Raw genomic sequence first — 21870 nt, forward strand, 5'->3', positions numbered from 1 at the left:
ATTCCATTTGCTCTTTTGTAGTGATTGTATGGATTTCAGTATTTATAACAATCCGTGATTTAGAACATGAGAGGAATTTCATGAATTTGGAGCCTTGCTTTAGTTGTGTCCTTTACCAGACTTGTGCATGGTAGTGCACAGGTATTCTCATCTGCAGCCCTGCAACTGTGAATCTTCCACGATGTTATACCAAAGTTTTACATTTGTGTTCCTGCTACAGTATCACCAATTCATAACATGCTTTTGAATTTGCTGACAATACTATTCCAGAACTGTTCACTGACCTTTGCAACCTGAGTCAAGGCCTACAAAGGGCACAGTAACATACTAATTGAATTAACTGGGGTTTGAATCATTCTTTTGTTTTTCTTCTGACATATATCTTCAGTAAACAGAGTCACTTGCTTGCCTAAATCATGAGCTTTTCATTGACTGCTAGAGGAAATCATACAGAAATTAAATTCTAGATACAGTGATTATAAAAGAAGAGCATGTACCTGAAAGGCCAGGACACAGATTAAGATGTAACCAGCAAGAGATATATAGGTAACAAAAAATTATGCTGTGAATTCATTAATAGCAGGGAGATGACAAAGGAAAATATTTGCCATTACTCAGTTTATCAGAGATCAGCCTTCAATAAAAAGGTCAACTGCAGCAGATGGTTATTGCAAGTAATACTAGAAAAATATGGCAAGATCTCAGATTACAAAATGAAGGAAAATTTTGGTGGTACTTATGCTTTCAATGCCTTGTGATGTGAAAAAATGGTCAAAGTAATCTCAGAGCTGTTATCAAGATATCTCAGAGGATTTGTGACTGCCAGCTGACAGATCAAAAGACTGGGAAAGGGTAAACACAGTGCCTGTTACTGAAAAGAAAGAGAAACTGGAGAATTAGAGACTAGTCAATTAACTTCAAACCCTTGAAAGAAATCTGAAATAAATAAGCAGAACATTTGTATACAGATGAAAGATAACAAGCAGATGAGTGGCAGCCATGAAGGATTTGTCAAGAATAAGTAGTTAATATCTAATCTAATTTCCTTCTGTGGTAGGATAACACATCTTGTGGATGGGTGAGAAGTAGTTGCTGACATATCTTGACTTCAGTAAAGCTTTTGACACTTCTTGACACGAGAGTATTCTAAACAAATTTTGTCCAGATTTCCTGGTACAAACTTTGTTGGATAATCCAAGAATAGGTGTAAATGGTTCACTTTTAAAACTAAATGATATATTGATGGAGTCCTGAAAAGGTATCTCCCAGATCCAATTCACTTGAATATTTTCCCTACGATGCATTAGCAAAAGTATGTGTACTAGTTTTGTAGACATGAAGCTGTAAAAGACAGCATTGGACATAAGAATGATCTTGATGTATTGAAGAATGAGTCTGAAAAACAGGATGGAAGCCAGTTAATGGTACAGCATGTAAGCAAGAATAATCAACAAATATTTGTGAGAGGTTGTAGGAACAACTCATTCTTCCAAAAAGTATTTGGGGACATAAAGTCTGTTGGGCAGTTCAGTCCAGCCTCTGTCCCCTTGCTAGCATTAGGGAGGTCATCGTAGTGCTACTGACCACAGAAGCCAGTTGGACACACATGGTGTCATCAGAAAAACAAGAGGTTTATTATTATATCAGGCTGTGGTAGTCAGGCACAGGGCTGATTAGCAGGGACCTTTCAAAAGTCCCAGTCACATGGTTGACCTTAAATTCCCTTTTCTCTCTTTTTCTCCCTCCAAATAAGCAACCCACAGACTTTTTAATCTTTCATCATCCCTGTTTTTCTCATTTTTATATTCTTTTTTGGTTATTTTGGCCTTAGTCACTGATCCTCAACATCCTCAAAAAGCCAGCACCTCTCTTTCTTCTGATATTCTTAACCCAAGGGGACTTCCTGATGCTTCCCTGTCATATATTTAGCCTGCCAGTTTATCCCGTTAATGTTTTATTAGTTCAGCAGTGCTAGACTGGAGTTGGCCAATCACTTTTTCCTGTACATTGTGTGCAATGTCCAGCAGTTTCTTACATTGTTACCTTGTTTGTTTAACCTCAGGCCAGAGCTGCATACCATAACTACAATGTCTCCTTTGTGACTTTTGATAAAGAGGCAAGCATTCTGGCCTATATGTTAATGTATAGGTGAGAGTACCTTGCAAAACATAAGTGCAAAGTGTTCCAGCTAATTTTGTGCACTGTGCTGCAGAAAAGATTTTGACGAAAGGCTTTCCATGGTCTCTGTGGAAAGATTGAAAGAAATGGAGTTGTGTAAATTAAAGAAGAGAAGACAGGGAGGTATGAAAGAAGTCTTCAGAAATGGTAACCTGATCTTGCAGAATGGAAGAAAATAAATGTTCTTATGTGGTTGATCAGAGAATGACATGTGGAAAGAAGCAAGGAATGATGCTACACAAACTACATGTTATGATTCATGGAATTTTTGCTCCAGTTATGGATTGAAGGAGTTTCTATTTCCTCTACTCTTGAGGGTGAAGCAATTTGAGACTTTAATGGAGAGGGCAAAAAATGTCTTGAATTGTGATTATAGCACAGATGACTCATGTTAGACATGAGGAATAGACTTCTTCATCTCTGGTAAAGCTGATAAAGTGCTGGAATAGATTGTTGGAAGAAATTATAGAGTCTCCATTACTGGAGGTCCTTAAGAGGTTAAGAAAACGTCTTTTAGAAATAAAATATGTATCATGGGTCCTGCATTTCAGAGCGGGTTTTAAACAATTTCTGAGAAGCCTCTTTTCGTCTCTGTTTTTGATGATTGTATGAACCTAATTGTGAATAAGTTTTCAAATATGAGGGGTTTTCCCACTGTTCTTCATAGTAGAACTGCTGTCTCAGGCATGCCATGAACTCTGGCTTCATGCTGCAGATTCAGACACTGCACATACTCTTACAAGATCAATTTCTCTTTTTTCATTTTCATAAATTAAAGAAAAACATTTTACAATTATATCATATACGTGATAAATTTAGTTTCTCCAAACTTCAAAAGTTAGTCTTCAAAAGTTAGATTCTTGCAGACTATAGTTTTAGGACTCACACACCTGGAAACAGCAAGAGTAAACTCCTTTGAACATAATGCAACCACTTAAAGATAGAATTGAGATATTCCTTTGTAATTGTTCTTACTTTATTTGTATGGAAGGTCAGTTATGCACTTCTTAATGAAATTCTCTTGATCTGTTTCAGAGATTTTTCTGGGACCTCAACACTTTCACTTATAAAATAAAAGTTTTTGGAACAAATAAAGACCACTTCAAAGCACATAAACAGTTGAACCTCTAGTCAGATAGTTACAATGTAATTCCTCTGTGATGTAATATTACTATTATACCAATTTTGAAGATGGAGAAACTGTAGATAATAAGGTTAAGAAATTGTCAAAGTTGATGGAACAAATCAATATATTCTGATTATCCTTGTTGCATTTCTGAACATATTTCAAAAATCTCACTGTGCCCTCTAAAACTAACACATTTCACAGTGTGTCATGGTGTTTGTATGTTCCAGTTTTCTCTCTTTAGAATGGAAAATATTTGTGTTAGTGAAATAGCTTGTATTAGCTTACTCTTTTAAAGTTGGAAGACTTCGAAACATTTGATTCTAGAAACTCTAGAATGGGTCAGACTAAAGAATTCTGTCTCAAAGACTGACCAATAGTTCCTATTGAAGAACTAAGTATATGAAACACAGTATTTAAACAGCATTTCTTACCCTAATATGTTGACCATAGCTTCCAGCTGTCATCTGGGTCTACAGATACTCTGACAGTGACTGGAACAATGTAATTCTGTTTTTTGTGAAAAATCATGTTCTCTGATTAAAGCTGTCTTCCTGATAATTTCATCAAGCTTCCATAAGCTCCTAGAATATAAAAAATTGTTAACAATTGTTCTTTATTCTCTGTTTCCATACCATTCTGACCTCTCCCTACTCTCTTTTCAATTTCTGCTCTCCAGGCTGAGTGCTGACCTACTGTATAGATTTCCTGTCTTTATGTCTGGACATCCGTATTGCCATTTTCTGTAGTTTTCTAGTTCTATTTGATCTCTCAATTTGATTTGTTTATTTCTGCTTTATGATTGTGAGAAAGAATCTAGAAGATATAGTCTTCTGCACAGGGAGCTCCTCTTCACAGCTTTTAGAACTAATTGCTTTTCTATTCAGTTCTATAGAACAGTGATTTCACTGGATTCACACTATACGATCAGTCCTTCTCCTTCAGGATGATTCTCCAATTAAAATTATGTTGACGCATTTTTAAGCAGAATTATCATGTGATTGATTAGGGGATAACATGCAGAAGGGAGCTGGGAGTAAATTTTCAGACTGAATTTTATTTTTGAGGATCTTTTTGCAGCAGCTATAGATTGATTTTTTTTTAAATTTTCCAGAACAGCAGAAGAAATAATTTGAGTCTTTATTAGGTGAGGAGTTGTTTTTTAAGCTCACTTTACGGTGGTTGTAATTTTGATAAAAAACTAAACAGAAATTTAAGAAAAGAGTAACTAAGGACCTGAGTTCTCCACTGTTACTTGGATTGGGTTCCTGCTGCACAAGTAGTCCCACTGATTAAAAAAAAAATACAAGAATATGTAGAAGAACAGGGCATCTACTAATAGGGAAGAACAAGAATCACAATAGTTAAATAAGGCTTGACCATCAGCTGTTGAGATATGAATGCTGCTTTGGGAGAGAGAAAAGGAACAACTGCCCAGCTCACTAATCATTACACCACATATGGTCTCCCAAAAGAAGAACATCTGAATATGTTCAAATATTGGAACTTTTGGTAATTTGGTCAAACACCGGAGCAAATTACCCAGACAGGTTATGGAATCTTCATCTTTGACAGATATTCAAAAAAATATATATTATGTTATGTTATATTATTTCTGTTGATACTAAAAACTCATTTGGATAAGTCCCTGAGTAACCTGATCTACATTGGTACTGCTTCAAGCAGGAGGTTGGACAAGATGAGCTCCAGAGGTCTCTGTCAACCTAAATTATTCTATGATTCTGTTTGGATCTTTTTTTCTGAAAGGCTCCCAGATGTCATCAGAGAGAGCAATATGGGCTGTAATAACTGTTTTCACATACCATTTCTGGACAAGAAGCTGAGAGCTGGATAGTCTTGACTTTAGTACAGGTGTGCACCCTTCGTTAATTTTAGTCACACCTACTCCGGCGAAATATATCTGACATTTAGCCATGGACACTGACCTACATGTACACTACTCATCAGGCGCTCATATCACATAGCGGGCAACTGTGCCACAGAATTCAAACTTTGGCCAGTAGGTTTGGCATTACACTGAGCTATTGTATAAAAGGCAAACACAGGTGTATCACTTCCTGCTGCATTCAGAAAAGGATTTTTTTCAAAGGCAACTTATTGATAGCTGTTCTCAAGAGAAAGCTTTAGGTTTTAGATCCTATCTTGAAAGAGAAGGCTATTATGAAATAACCAGTAGGTTATTATGAGAAAAAGTGGGTGACATCATCCCCAATTTTACCAGCAGCCCTGTAATGGAAACAGTAGTCACTACCCAAAGGACTCTGAATCCAAATTTGACATAGGCAGCCAGCTCCTGGGAAAATGAATGAAGTCAGATGCATACCCATCTTCATGGTTTCCTATCTGTTAATGTGGACATGTTGCTTTTTGTGGTGTTCAAGTTGTGCCTAGCTTGGACTTAAAAAATTCCCTCTGGGGTTGAAGCATGTAAAAATAGGGTATCGTCATTTCTAAATTCCTCTGTAGTTTCATCCCTAAAACATGTTATTTTAAATAAATGTTAAATATGTCATTCTGACAGAAATGGATTAAGTTAAATACAATGGAAAACATCAATGTAATGCATCAGATCTTCTGGCAGGCCGATTTTTTTTTTTTTTTGAAAATTTATTATTTTCATGATAATTATGTATGTGAGAGGCCTGCAGGTCACAAAGATACAGAAAAATCTATTAGTCCCTCTCCCCCCCCCCCCCCCCCACCAAGTACTAGTTAGAATATAAAGTCTGCCACTTGCTTTGGAAAAGACCAGAAAAAGAACTAAAACTAAAATTAAATGATGCTTTATGATACAACATTAGTTTTTGACTTGCAGTCAAAGCTGGTTTCTGTTGTAGATTCTTCTCCTCCTTTAACTAAATGAGCATTCTATCGCATCTGTTCTGACCTTTCATATGTCAGAGATCTACTTGATTTTCTTTAACTATTTTCCCCTTCAGTGTTTTGCTTCATTTACTTTTCATAGCTATTTAACTAGCAGTACTACACACAAAATGTACAGATAACTTTATTAAATGTAACACACGTTACGTTTCCAGTCATCTAGATGCTCTATTCCTATAGCAAAACAGTAAGTGCAAATAAGAATGTTCACTCATCTGCTATCATCGGATTACATTTTGTTAGTGACATATTATCACCCCATAATGAGTGCCATTGCTCATTTTGTTCCTACAGGAACTTTTGTAAAGTATATTGGAACACTTTAGGAAATTAATAACACAGCAATGGTGAATGGGTACTTTTCCATGCAGTTTCAAATAGCAGTCTGAGATTGATCAAGAAAGGAGTGCTAAAAGCAGTGCTGAAAATGGGGTAGTTTGTAGTGTTATGCCAAATCAGCACTCCTTAAAATTTCAAATGGAAGGTTTTGGTCTAGTCAAAATCTCCCTAGCATACTTATCAACCAAAAGCAGCTTATTATTGAGTGCCAATATTTGGTTGGTGTTTTTTTCCATACAGACTTCTGTTGAACTGAATAATTATTCTTATGTTAATTAAACACTGATTCTGATAAAATTCTTCTATTTTCTTTACTTTTTAGGCATTTTTTGTCTTTATAGTTGATTATAAATTTGTTACACTCTTTTCTTTATGGCTTTTTTTTCTCTCAGATTTGTTTTTCTCCCTGATTTTTCCTTCTTCGCATGCCTGTATAGTGTCTTCTGTTTTGTTCTTTTCATTTTAATTTCATGTTTGTTTCATTATTTTCCATCTTACAATATTGGTGTCTTTCTCCTCCTGAATGTCCTTTCCCTTGTCTCTCTGGTTTGCATTTGCCTTTCCTCTTTCTCTTTTATACTCGTTAGCACTTACTTTCTAGTTTCCCCTTTTATTATCCTCAGTTAATTCAAATAACAGTAATGCAGCTCTAAACCCACTGAGCTCACTCCAAATCTTCCAGTAGCAATCATTCTTCAAACACGTAGCTTAACTTTATTTCTTCTTGTAGACAGTATCTCATTTCAGCAATCTGCATTTGAATCAGCTCAAATATTGCTTTCTCATAAATATACGAAAACTCTAAACCAAACAACCACTAAAACTTTTCATGTCTTCTAGCCATATTATATTTCTTTCCCTAAATATATGTATGTACTGAGACTTCATACATTCAGTAAATTTTCTACAGGGGTATTCTTCTTTGACTTTTAGATCAATCTACCAATGGCTCCTTGTTGATTTTTTTCACATTTTCATTAAAAAAAGAATGGACCAAGATGATGTAAGAATAGATACCTTTTAGAAAAGGCAAGAATTGCCAATAGATTTTTTTTTTTTTTTTTTTTTTTTACTGGCACCTTTAATACTTAGGTAAGAGTCTCATAGTGTAAATATAGAAACCATAACCTTGTGATTTGAAAGGCTTTCAAAGCTTTTGAAGGGGGATTCTTTTCTTTAAATTCACATTGAACTATAACATACTAGCTAGTTTTTCTGGGTGAGTTTTTATTTTCTTTTGTAAGATAGAAATCAGCAAAGCATTTTTTCTTATTTCTACTGCTAGGCACAAAAATTGCTTCCTCATTCAAGAAACTATGTTGACAATCTGAAGCTAAGTAGTGGCTTTAAAAAAAATGGAAACCGAAAAAGCTGTTAATCAGTTTTGACATTTCTTGGCAATTATCATTAAATCAATCATCCAAAAAAACAAAAAAAATTTTCAGGGTTCTAAGACTGTTTGCTTTGATGATGTTATATTATTTGGGTTTTTTGATTTAGATCCTGTGTTTCTGGAATTGGACTTTTTAATTTGGCTGCTCATTTCAGTCAAGCAGAGTAATAAGCTGTCCAGTGTATTCAAAGTGTAACTGAAGTATTGCTCTTTTTTTCTGTAGTCTTTGAAGAAAGAGAACAAATAAATGACCTCATGATGATCCATATACTTGTTTCTATAAGAAATTAAATGAGCGATATTACAAAGTTGCAATCAGTTAATAGAAAGACCATACTCTCCAAAAAGGTTTCACAGTCCCCCCAAAATCTAGTCCAGTGAATATGTTTTTGTATAATTTTGGGGTTTTTGGTCTGGGGTTGAAAGAGATTCCATCATACCAAGGCAGATTATCACTGAGTTTATAGGTGCTAATAGGTATAAAAATCTGTTTGCAGTGTGGAAAAGGATATACTTGAAACCAAGACTTTTGATTCTGACCTACCACAAGTAGTCTGGTCACAGCATCATGTGGCTACAATAAAAATAGTAATAGTACATTTCCATTTTAGTAAAACACTTAGAGCACAAGCCCAAAATATATGTCTGCAGCTGATCAGAAAATGTAATCTATAATGTAAAGGGACATATTATAATACTGTTAGAGCAAAGTTATGTGATGAGTGAAACTGACATTTAATTTTACTACAACATAAAGCACATATCCTTCTTATGTGATAAAGTTAATCCAAAAAAGGTATATAAAGAAAGAATCAATGTGACAAAGGCACTTTATTAGCAACAACAAAGGTGAGCGTACAGAAAGTTTTTTTCAGATAAATCTTGTGACTTATTCAGATGTCTCTCTTAAGAGGTATGTGTCACAGAGGTTCTAGGTTGTCCAGCTTTTTACTGTCCTAAAGGTAAAGTAGAATCTAGAGTACTGGCTGTACTATTTTAGTACACCCAGCTTTTCTGCTGGCTAAAATGAGAGTCTGCTGAAACATATGTAGGTGACTTTTTAAAAGGAGATTATCTTTGGAACCTTCTAATATGGTTGAATTAATCATATTAGAACACCTAATTTTACAATAATAACTATGCTTAATTTTTACATATTAAATTTCCCCTTTCCTCCATGGCTGGCACACAGCATACCAGCATGGATACAACTTTGCTGCCTGGAATAGAATCAGGATTCAGAAAACCTGTTCAATATGGATTATGTCTCTTCAAGGACTTTTGACACACTGGAATGGTTAAAAGGTTAAGAGTGTGATAGCAATGGAAGGGCAGTTTAGAAGCAGGGAATGATGCATCCAAATCTAAGACACTCTTCCCTGTGGAAAGATTTGACCTATTCAGGTCTGTCTTATGCCTCGCTAGAAAAATGAGCTTTAATTTTCAATGACTTTGTTTTACAGGTCATACATATGGGATGGGTAAATGAGAAACTTGAAGGAACTGATTCATCTCAGCTCTACAAATTCAAGTTTCTGGCACTGAAGGGTTCATCCTTCTACATTTTCAGCACTCCACCGGTAAAAATATATACACATATATATATACTTTGGGGGAGGATTTAACTGTAGATGGAAACCTGTTTGTTATGTCTGGGTTTATTTTTTCCTACCAAGTAGAGTTGTCAGCTGAGATTTCAAAAACAGTTAAAGCCATAGATGCCACTATCTTTCAGTAAGCTTTAGATATCTAACCTTTTTCAAGGTCCTCTGAAAATCCTACCATATCTGGATATCTCAATAAATTCTTAATAGGGAACATTTGTGTTACTTTTTTAAGTTGTTGTGTTCAGATTCTTTTCTGGTTGGTTATAGTCAAAATTTCATATCTTACATTTATTCTGAGGCATTTTTCCAGGTGTAATGACTTGGTAGTTACTCTGTTTTCTTAAAGATAGTCACATCATGAAATACACCACCGATACTAAAGTTGTGAATTTTACATACAGGCTAGGGATTGAACTATTACAGAGAATCCAATCCTAAATGTACAGTTTGAATAAGTGACAACATCCTGCTTTGATTATTTCCATAGCTAAAAACTAGAATCGTATTTCATAACAGATGACTTACCTAATACCACTGTAAAACACTAAAAATTAATTTAAAAGAAGGGAAGAGAAATGAACTGGAAAATTCTCGGCTCCTAAAAGTGACCCATAAATACCACATGGAAGCTTTTTTAAGCTTTCTTTCTCCCTTCAGAGAGCCATTGCTTTAAATACATCACAAAGAACAAAATGTAGAATTAAAATACATTTGCAGCTAAATAGCTTTCTTAATTCTTGATCAGAAAGTGGTCAATCTCCTGATTTGTTCAGCAGAAGCAAAAGCAAATCTGATTTTTTATGTGTACCACCAGCATACCTTTGTGAAGTACTTACTCTTTGAACCTTATTTATGAACAGAAGCAATTAATAACAGTCTCTTTCTCTAGACTGAAATTCTAAACCCAGTGATTCCTATAAACTTCTAACATTTATAAATGGCAAATTAATAGTACTTTTCTTAAAATGAGAGAACACATCTGGAAAAAGTTTTTTTTTTTCTTTCTGCAAAAGAATATTCATGTTTATATGTTAAGTTGAGGAACTAAAATCTTATTCAGTTACTAGAATCCAATTATAGTGAAAAACAAAACAAAACAAAAAGTAAATAAATAGCACACCAATTATTCATGTGTCTTTTACTTTATGAATTTCAATTATGATGTTCAGACCTATTTTGGAAGGAAAATTTTTGATATAATTAAAACTATCTATCTAAATGATACTAATTGAGAAAAAACTACTTCATTTATCATATTCTACTAAGAACAGGCAAGTCAGGATAAATGTTTGTTAGCATTTTTACCATCTTATTTGTCACTATCTACTACACTCTACAGTGTTTCTGTGCAACGTATTTGTAGAAACAATGGCTTTTCAAAAAAAAGGAACAAAGGCGACCCCTTTGGTCATGGTGTTACGTCATCCCAGTAATCAGATGCACTTAGGTGTACAATATCAATGACAGAATGCATAAATCCCAAAACCCATTGACCAGTTTTCCTGATCTGTAATCACACCACAGATGTTTTATATCAGGGAATAAAAAAAAATTTTTAAAAAAGGAAATTGGCAGTTTCCATTTAGAATTCAAACCTGGATCTCGAGCCACAAGCTGGCTGGGGCTGCCCCAGCTGTCACCAGGACCTTGCTCCCTCAGAGCAGGGGGACGGGCCCCAGCAGCCAGGCCAAACCCAGCCCTGTCCCACCAGCAGCCCTTGCCAGTACCAGCCCTGGGGAGGCCCTGGCCCATGTTGCATCCTGAAACTGGTTCTGTATTGCATGTCCAAGCACGAGTAACTTTGTAGCTTCAAACATAAATCCCCACAAGAAGCCTTACACTACTTTTAGTGATATTTAATTATGCTGCTCTTATTATCCCCACTGATTTTTTTTTTACTACATTAAGTGAAATATAACAAATGGACTGTTCTACTACAAAAATATTAATATTGTTATCTTGCCTGATCTTTAAATGTTTGCCATTATGTTTTATTTCAGACATGTTTCTCTGATGCTATGCTATTGACAATGCCACACTGTAGTGTACATGAAGTAGATGATGTACAAGTCATATAGTTAGTTGTAATGACCTTATCCATAATTTATAACTGCTTATAAAAACATCTAATACAATTTTTACTCTATTTCTTTGTGTATAAGAGATCATATGGGGGCAAATACAGTTTCTAACTTTCAAAAGAATAAACAAAATACGGCTACCAATGAACAAAATTCAAGAAAAGTACAGATCAAGTACGGATTTTGTAATTTCAGAGAAGCTACTATAGAGAGTAGCGTTCTATTTATACTCTGCTTAAATAGTTTCTCAGATGGTGCTTTCAAAAATGTAGACGCTTCCCAGTAAGAACAGATATCAAGAACAGAGTTGCTTACCACAGTAACAGAAATGGGCTAGAAAACTCAGCTGTGATGTGTAGACCAGGGAGTTTTCTAGCTCCATGATGAGGAACAAGCCATTTTCTAAAAGGCTGTATGATATCTTCTGTCCTCTCCAAGAAGAAGTGTTATTTAACATCTTCCATGCTGGAAAAAGCTCATAGGCTTATTCTTGTTTGACTGTAATGGGCGCATTTTCAACTTTTTCTGTTTTCAGTTGTGCATATAATTTCATTTGCATGGTTTGTCACTATGAACTGATGAGAGGTTCTACATGTACACAGAGATATGCATGTACAGATACAAAACCCAGCACCTGTTCATGATGGAGTGAAACATTGTCACATATGTTTGGCATGGTGTGCATAGCTGTAGCTGTATGCAGGAGAGTTTTATATACAGAAATTGGTGATGTGCTGAAACGCTTTTACATTTAGACCTAATGATAGTAATCGAAATGTCTTTTACGTAAATACGCCTATGACTTATAGGTCATAACTTATGACACTTCCTATCATAGATTTAATATCCACAAAGGCCTTGGAAAAGAGATAATTAGGTTTCATATCAGATTTAGCAAAGTCATTTTTTTGTGTCATCAGATGCTGTATATTCTCATGTTTTCCTGTTTTAAGTAGAAGTAAAATATACATGACATCTGCACACTTTCTTCCCCAGAATCTTCACTGGCCCTAGAAGTGCATCTTTTCTGTAGTTTATAGAGACAAATAGACTGATATGATGTTCTCAGAGTTTAAATAGCTTGGACTGTGAAAGTTCAAAAAGCAGATGCTTGGGAATGGCTGCAGCAGGCACTGACCTATAATTGAGACTGAACTGAAGAATGTGTAATTTGTGTTTATAAGGCATAAGCATGGATCTACTGCCTGTGTTTACTCCATTCATTTCAAAAATTTCTTCCTGTTGTTTTTATGTCAGTCTGGTTAGTTAATTATACACTCTGTAACAGAATTCTTATCCACCCACTTTACAATATGTGAATCTTTCTGGATCAAGATCATTCCTGAATAAAGCCAATGAGTTTATGGTGAAGTTGCAGCTTAATGCTGAGACTAGAATATCTATAATATCTGTACTGAGGTCTGCTCTGCCTAAGAAGTGTTTTATTGGGGTTCCTGTTTTATGCAACAGTATCAGGACAAAACTTGGCAGATTTAGCGAAACTAGATTTTAGATTGCCCTTATGGAAAATGGATAAAGATATGGTAGGTGCCGTAAATATTACAGAATAGATAACTCAAGGGGAAACAACTCTTCGAGTCATTACCAGTGTAAGATTTGTCAATTATTCTGTAATCATGGCTGGCTCTAGGGGATAATTAAGGGCTAAAAATGCATGCATTTTTATTGCAGCTGATGGAGTCTGAATTATTGCCCTCTAGATGTTACCATATATAAATAAAACAGCAAACAGATGTGATTACAAAGTGCTTTCTATAAGCTGTTATTATGCTGTTTCCACTTATAATTGTATTTACTGTAAAAATATTTTAGTTCAGTTATATCCAAGGAATTCTGGGAGATTTTCTTTTTTGCAAGATAATACTTTATTTCTGAAGAAGCTAATTTTTTAAAAGAGTGGAAATTTATCCAAGAATATAAACATGACCGACAGTGAAGAGAAGATCTTGTTATCTCATCGTATACATAATTTGATTTAAAAATTAAAAATTCTTAAATAGAGATATGAAAAATCGAGTCTTTATTTTGAAATTATTATGAAGACTCCATCCTCAAAATTTATGTTTCGGTTATATAGATATACAAATGAAAAAAATGTAGTGGTTACAATAGGCATGTATAAATTAAAACAATTCCTTCTCTGTAGAGTTCATTTTGATCTTAAGGCAATATACTAGACATCTAAGAACTAATGCATAATCAGCAACCTACAGCCTGTTCTCAAATCCATCTGAAAACCAAATTTGCTGCACGATGTAGATGTTCATTAACTTCAAGACAAGAAATTCTTCAAGGCAAAAAAACAGTCAGTTTGAGTTTGGCAGATGATCACCTCTGCTGAAACAACTAGGAAAGTGGAAAGTGAATATGAATATTACGTGAAATGACAACAGTGATGGCCCTCAGGAGACAAACTGCCAGTTGTTTTAGAAAGAGTTATGTTTGTCTAGAGGAAGCAGATTCTCCATCTCTCATTCAGATAAGTGCATTAATCACTGACTATTATATATAATAGCACATCTAGAACCATATCCTGTGTTAGATTACTGATTCTGTGATCATCTTTGTTATCTGCCATTAACCTGTTATTTCAGGCTCTGCTCATCACTGGTCACTGGATTTCCCTTTAATTTTCATGTGATTTTCCTGAATAAGTATCACTGATAGTTGCTGCCTGTGAGAATTTTTTTCTTATTAGAAATATTTAACAACTTTCATGGCGTTAATGACTGATTGGAAAAGCTTGGTAAAATAATGCTAAATTGCAAAACTGAGGCACATATTCAGTTTTGTATGGAAATTTCAGTGACTTGTAACTTGAAATTGGCAAAATAGCTGAAGCAGAATATATTATTGCTTATTTTGTTACTGTAGTTCTTAGTAATTATAGTCCTGGACCAATATTTCAGAGTTTTGTTGCTGTTCAGAGAAGGTTCAACAAAAAGGTCTCTTCTCCAGAAAACCTGAAATGTAACTATGAGAGAACAGAATGAGAGAACAGATATGGGGTAGATAGAGAAAGACAGGGGGATATAAAAGGACAGTATTGGTAATAACCCACAACCCAAGTTCACAAAAGTATTGGTATAAAATTTGTGAGTAGTCTACAAATAGAAACTACATGAAGTAGTGTAGAGTGTTAGTGGTGAAGAGAAATGGAGTGGATGTATTTGTGAGGTAGTGAGAAAGGAGTTTTCTGAACTTTTTATAAAAGCCAAGAGGAATGCCAAGGAAAGATTTTTCTTTTTTCTTTCTTTTTTTCCTTTTTACAGCCAACAGAGATGTGCCTGAAACAGGACATATACTCTTTTTTGACCTTCCCAAGATCCAAAAAAACTCCTGGATCACATCATTGATCATAATTCACTTAAAGAAGCTGAAACAATAAGGCTGTTTGTCAAAGAATGTTCTTCCTGCATCCCTAAAGTAGCTTATCTGACTGCATTTAACAGATTTACAGATTTAATTCACAGATACCGTATTTACAGTTTAAAATTATGACACACTTTTCAAACTATCAAATATGAAAAACACCGTATCACAAATAAAAAATTATTTTTAGGGCTATGTTACTATGCAAGCTTTATTTTATTACATTCCGAAAGCATCTGATAAATTTCTGTCTATTTTCAAATCTTGAAAAAGTTCTGAATTCATATCCTAGAAGAAATTGGGAAGACATTATTCAGTGAACAAAATTTGCAAAAACATTCATTTAATAACAAAGTAGTTGAGATTTACTTGAAAATTTCCAGAAAAAAATATTTTGTATTCACAGAATAAGTGCTGTAATTGTGGGGAAGTTGTACTGTTTTGTTTTTCCTATCTTCTTCTTCCTCGTAGTTTAATATCATTTTTAGGTTCCAGTTTTAAAGTAATCATATCTTTGAAGCTGTTGTGGTAGTCTTTAATGTGTTTTTTGAGATGATTAGATAAATAGCACTGAAGTGACTCAAGTGAAGACAGTTGACCGTCTATCCTACTTTTATTTTTAACAAAAGGAATAAATGCAACAGTACTATGAAAGCAATAGAAATAGTTAGGGAGCTAATATACTCTATTTTATCAGTCTTTTACCTTGGACAAAAAATTACAGAGAAGAAAAGTACAGGTAATTTAATTGGTACATGAACAGTACTTTGATAAGAAAGAGTACCGCTATTTAAGTGGTAAGTATTGGCAATTGTAATTGTAATTGTACGTTGTGTATATTGCCAAAGTAACATAATAGGAATTGAGCTGCAGTGCGTAGCCATGGATGCTTTCAGTGGACTTTCTAACTCTACATATAAATCCTTATTTCTTTAGTTCACATCTTTGCTTGGATCTGACTACTCTTTATTGTGTGTTTTGTAGCATCTAGTTCAGGTTGTTTTAGACATCTTTAGGTTCCTACTGTTATATCATAGTTCACATCAGGAACATCTCTTGATATATCTTTTTCTTTTTAAAGTTTATATATAATTTTTGAAATTTTTTCTTGGATGATTTTTTCCCCTTTCATGAAGAAACCAGTGAAGTGAATACTATTGACCTGGAAGTATTTCATCTTTTTGTCTTTACCTTTGTAAATATTTTTAGATTGATTGGATAATTCTGCTTACTTGTCAGATAGTGAAGCTCCTCCGTAGTCCAGGTATTAAAATCTTTTTCATTTTTTCCCTAAGTTTTATTCTTTAAATATATTAAAATTTGTTAATATTATTTAGGTACTGTAAATTTCCAGAATCAGGTTCAGTGTTCACAGAAGCCAAAGAGTATGTTCCTTTTGCCTTCAGTGAGTTTTAGATTAGGTCTAGGTATAGTCATGCTACAATTTTTAATTAAGTGTGATGCTCCCTTATATATGCCCCAAAATTATATTGACTGTATCTCCTTCTTTATGTTCTATATCTGTAGTGTAATCCTTTAGTATGTTTTGTTGGGTATCATTGCAGAATTCTCTTCTAAGGAATAACTGTTGTTCAGTTTGTTGTCTAACACATGGATACATATGTCCTGTATGCATGTGTCAAAATGATTTTAATTTTGTTGTTTTCTCTCTCCTGTTCTAAAATCTTAACAGTGTTTTTAAGAAAAATCAATGAATTATGTGCCAATTTAGAGCTAAGTATATTTTGAATTTGAGCATTCTTCTGAACTGATGTTCAGATTACTTGGTCTAAATACTTAAAACGAGAAGGCTTGAACAGTGTAGTTTAGTTTCTTAAATCCATTAGAATGCCTTTTTTAAAAATGAGGAGCTCACAGAAACTCACACTGAAGGAAAAAGTACCTGTTAAACACTTAGCACTTTTGAAAATCAGGTCTGTTATTCCAGTATCTCTTTATGGATTTAGAATTGTCACTTCAGGTTATATCTTTGTTCATTTGTATTATCCCTGTGTCCTCATGGGTGTTCATGTGGCCTTTCATCTGAGCTCAGCATCATCTGCCAGTTTATGAATGTGTTATTTTACACTCTTTCTGAAGGAATAAATATAACCAAATATCTACAAAAACAGTATTCAATAACTTTTACAATTTTTCACCAGGTAGTGCATTGAGTTAGCTAGGAGTTGGCTATACACCTGAAAAATGCTCAACAATGCAATTCTTTCTAATACTGTATAATTAGACTTTCACCATATTGTTGTGAATAATAGCATTCAGTTAAATTTGGTTATAAATTCATGTATTAGACAAGAGTTAGGTGGAAGCTGACTGAATGCTACTAGGTATTCTCATATATTTTCACACTAGTTTTTACTCTTTGTGAGACCTAAATTCACATGAACAAAAGTGTGTCTCAGTCTTAATTGACCCATTCTGAATATAACTTTCTGAGATATTTTGTCAAATGCTTTATTAAAAAGTAAATATGTTGTCATTTTAAAACAATTCCAAAATATTGCAATGTATGGAATATTTAGAGGAACAATTCCAAAAGACAATAATGAGGAAAACTTCTTTATTGCTTAAGGAATATATTTCAGTGTCTCATTTATCTTAGACCTAATTATTAACTGTGTTATGATGGATATGCTCATGATAAATTGAGACATCTTTTAAAACAAATGAAGTGTATTGCACTTTTTGTGAACTCTTCTGATTCTTTGCAGCTTTTCTCATTGACTAGAAGTATATGATCACTTGCGATATTTTTAAAGCAATGCAGACTATAACAACAACATTTTAAACTTAGACATTCTAGGATAGTTCTAAGGAGAAAACTATAAATAATGTCAACTGCCCCTTTGGATTCCAACATCTCTTTGCATTATGTTTATTTCCCTTCCTTAAAATCCCTCCAAATGTCATTTGTGTTCTCCTGATGACCTTGCACACTATGATATTCAGGCTGTTTCACTCTTGGCTGTAAGTGTGGTAGTTTTTCCTTGATACACACAGTAAAATAAAGACTTGGCTTATATAGCTGTTGATTGTGATCTATCATCCCTTGCTATCTCTGCACAAAAGGTCATAAGAGGTTACAGAGAGTCAAAGGATGAAAGAGATCCACAGGATAATGGGGAGAATTCTGAAGTATTCACAGTGAATTTAATGGCACAGCAGTGTTACCAGTGTCCATGGCAGCATCATTAATAGTAGCAAAAAACCCTAGCAGTTTAAATTAATCTTCAGGAATCAAAACAGAAGGTAGGAGCAAATGAAAATTCAGTTGTCTGGACAACTTTTAAGTTATACCTTCTGTCATTAAGTTCACTTTCATAAACAGCAAATTAAGCAGGTGCTTCTGCTTTTATGTCTTGTCTAGCCACTAATAGGGATGGAGGATTCTCATACTTTTAACTGAGAATGAAAAGAAATTTTTTCCTTCCAGAAACTCAAGACCAAATAATGAACTAGATATCACTCTGCTATAAATCTTATTTTGCAAGAAGCATTGAGATCTTTTGAGAGTCAACAATAATGGGCCAGAACCTGTTATCTTTAATTAGTTTATTTTCAAAACGACTATCAAAGTAAAAAAGACTTCCCTTTAAATAAGAATCAAGGAAAGACCTGCAGTACTTAGCCCGATGTCAGCATGTTTGAATGTACGGCATTACCTTATGAATCTGCCATAATTCCTCAGTTCCAGTTGCTTCTAATCCTGTGTTATTGCCAACTCCTAACAATAATTAAAAATCAAAATTCAAATAAAATATTGATTGCACCTCACTAGAAAGAAAATAGTAACAGAATATTTAAAATCAGTAATGTATGACTCCAAAAATTACTGCACTTTATAAAGTAATGGGAGGACAAGTGTAATATTTAAAATTGCTTTAAATTGGTTTTCTAAAGCAGCTGACATTAGATTTAAATTTGACAAAGTTCCTTTAAGGTAGTATTAAGTACTTTTAAAGTTATCATTAAGTAATGTCTTGAGCTTTAATTTATGATGAAACAATGCTTATAATATTACAGAAAGAATTGTATTACATTGTATTTAGGTGATTTTTTAATTTAATTTTTAAAATATAAAAACTGTCAAATGGACAACCATGGAATATGAGTCCCTTTACATCCTGAAAAGATGTGGTGATACAGCTTTCACTTCCAGGGGTCTTCAGTCTCGTTTGTAATATGTGATTCATCTCAACTAAGTTTGGTTTTCTGAAAGCTACATATCTAATCTAAAGTAGTTACCAACTTCTATATCCAGTGACAGAAAAAGAAAAAGCATTTCCACAGTCTGTTCATAAACCCTATGGCAAGGATGTAAGACAACTTGGAGGAACCACTGTTTTGTCTTTTTTTTTTTCTTTCCCAAACATGAGGGAATTAAAATTAGATTTATGAAGAACTAGATTAGATTGTTAATATTACACACTTCTGATATCTAAATTTAAGTGAAATGTTTTGCATGCTGGGAAGAAAGATTTTAGGTAAATTCTGGAACACTGCTTTTAAACTCATAGCTGTGACAGATATGTGGCAATAATGCCCATTAGTTCCTGTTGGAGTGGACACAAGAGCATATAAGATTAGACAGAAATTAACACTGAGTTCACATTACTCTTCAAACAGCATTCAGGTGAAATAACTTTTAGTTACTGACAAAAATCACCACAGTCTGCTCCTGAGTTTTGTGGTGCTTTTCAGAGTTTGGTTTAGTCACATTCTCCATGTATCTGAACAGTCATACCTGTGCATTCACCAAGAAAAAAAACATGACTTTGCTGTAAATAATATAAAGAAAATAATGTGTATTCGCCTTGTATTTTTTATACTTAGAGGTTCATGTTTTTTTTCTTGAACTGCATAGGCTAGATCCTGTTTTTAAAATAAAGCAGATGATTAAGACATGACCTAGACATTAGAGAGAAAAAAAATATCATTCCAACTGTCAAGCTATAGCAGCCATTAATGTCAACAGGATACTGTAACAAAATCAAAAGAAAACAAAACATTCCATTTCTTTTTAGTATTAAGAAATATAGGCACACAGCTGACATTCTTTCTAATGTCAGATATTGTAAATATATAGTCCTTTTTCATTTTTAATATAAAATTAAGGTCCTCGTGTTCTAGTGTATGTGAATTCAAAGCTGAATTTAGGATCACATCTTGGTTTATTGATTTAAAATTTTTATTAAATTGGGGAGTGCATTTGAATGACTCTGAATTTGAGAAAGTTCTGTCTGTTAGCATTTTGTAAAATAAATATGGTTATGTACCTCACCACAGAGATTACAAAGAGGTTTCCATCATACTGAAGTAATAATAGAAAAAATGTAATTAAATATGTTTTAATTTTAGTAAGAACCCTCTAGGTTCTGTTTCTTTAAAAATGAAATGCTATTTGGCAGTCTTTTTTAAATCCTGGATATTAAGTGTAGTAACGTTTGAATATTTTTATAGTATCCAGTAGAATAATCATTGGTGAAATCTTTTTAATTTTTCATCTTTTCATAATTTTAATAGAAATATGTAAAAAGAAATATGTTTTTTAATATTTTCTTTTGATATTATAGGTAAGCACACTAGACTGGGTACGAGCTGAAAAAATCTATAACCTCTGTGAGGTTCTGTTTAAAATTCACAAGGTAGGTTTCCCAAAAATTACGATTATGCTATTTAGTAAAAAGAGTTTACCTCTTCAGGTTAATGATGATCTCAAGTTAAGATTAACTGGTAGTAGCTAACATTCAAGTAGTTTATCTGTTGTTATAAAGCCTATTCTTTGCAGCAGCTGCATTGTCTATGTAAGTATAAGAGACTACAGCAAATGGATTAGGTTCCAAGCGAGCAACTTACTAAAATACTTCCAAATTGAAGACATTTTTCAGTATTACAGCCAGCCATGTCAATTATGAATGAAACAAACAGCTAATCATAATGAAGCTTGATATTGCATTTCTCTTTAATGGGTCAGATTTTTACATGACTGTGACAAAAAATGCTTTCTTTGTAATTTTGATCTATGTAAGGTACTGTTATTTAATTTGCATAATAAGGAATACAAAATTCTGTCCTTGTTAGATTGTGAGTAACTTACTAACACTATAATTGGTTTTACCTTACAAAGGACAACATGGTGCATTCATGTATTGTAGGGTTTTTTTCTTTTCTTTTTTGCATAGTCTAGAGACGTTGTCATGTTTTATCTCTTTAGCTTGTCCTGAGGAATGACTTTTTGGCCAAACATTAGCAGTCTGTTTATAGAATTGATTTGTGAAAGATATTTTTGTGATAAGTTCCATCAGATAGATTAAGTTAGTTCTTTACCAGCTAATCGGAAACTGCTTTGCAGGTGAGGGAAATAACTTGATCATCATCATTTTGGACAGGGAAACCCAAGCATAGGTATATTAAAAGTATGCTTGCAGAGTCGCAGAAGACTGAAAGTAGAGCCATAAGAAGACTGTAATTCACCTGAGTCCCCAGACTGCACTCTAACTGTGAAATTATACTTTCCTTCACCATATTTGCAAGCTATGAAGTTTACACAGGATGATGTCCAGAAAGACAGGTACTAGAAAAGACAGGTCCAAAAAGACAGGTAGAGGTACCAGTTTGCAGCCATCCAAATGGGAAGTTAGCTGGAAAAAACTTGTACTTATCTCTCTCACGTTCTGTATGAGTGCTTTAACTACTAGACTACTTGCTGTTAGAATTACATCAAGAAATGCCATCCTAAATAAGAGATATTTTGAAGAAAATAAAAATCAGTGAATTCCCAGAAAAAAAGGTTTTCAATAATTCAGTCTTTTTTCATGAAATGCTATTTCA

The 21870-nt window shown here is 33.8% G+C and overlaps 1 protein-coding gene across 1 annotated transcript in view; it reads left to right on the forward strand.

Moving 5' to 3' along the window:
- LOC135326297 (gamma-2-syntrophin-like) overlaps positions 1 to 21870 on the forward strand; it is a 128497-nt gene that overhangs the window by 101326 nt on the left and 5301 nt on the right. Inside the window, exons 9-10 of the mRNA XM_064504177.1 lie at positions 9404 to 9520; positions 20613 to 20684. Of these exons, the coding sequence (XP_064360247.1) occupies positions 9404 to 9520; positions 20613 to 20684 (189 nt within the window). The remainder of the gene's footprint in view (positions 1 to 9403; positions 9521 to 20612; positions 20685 to 21870) is intronic.

This window comes from Dromaius novaehollandiae, unplaced genomic scaffold (genome assembly GCF_036370855.1).
Source record: "Dromaius novaehollandiae isolate bDroNov1 unplaced genomic scaffold, bDroNov1.hap1 HAP1_SCAFFOLD_27, whole genome shotgun sequence".
NCBI lineage: Eukaryota > Metazoa > Chordata > Aves > Casuariiformes > Dromaiidae > Dromaius > Dromaius novaehollandiae.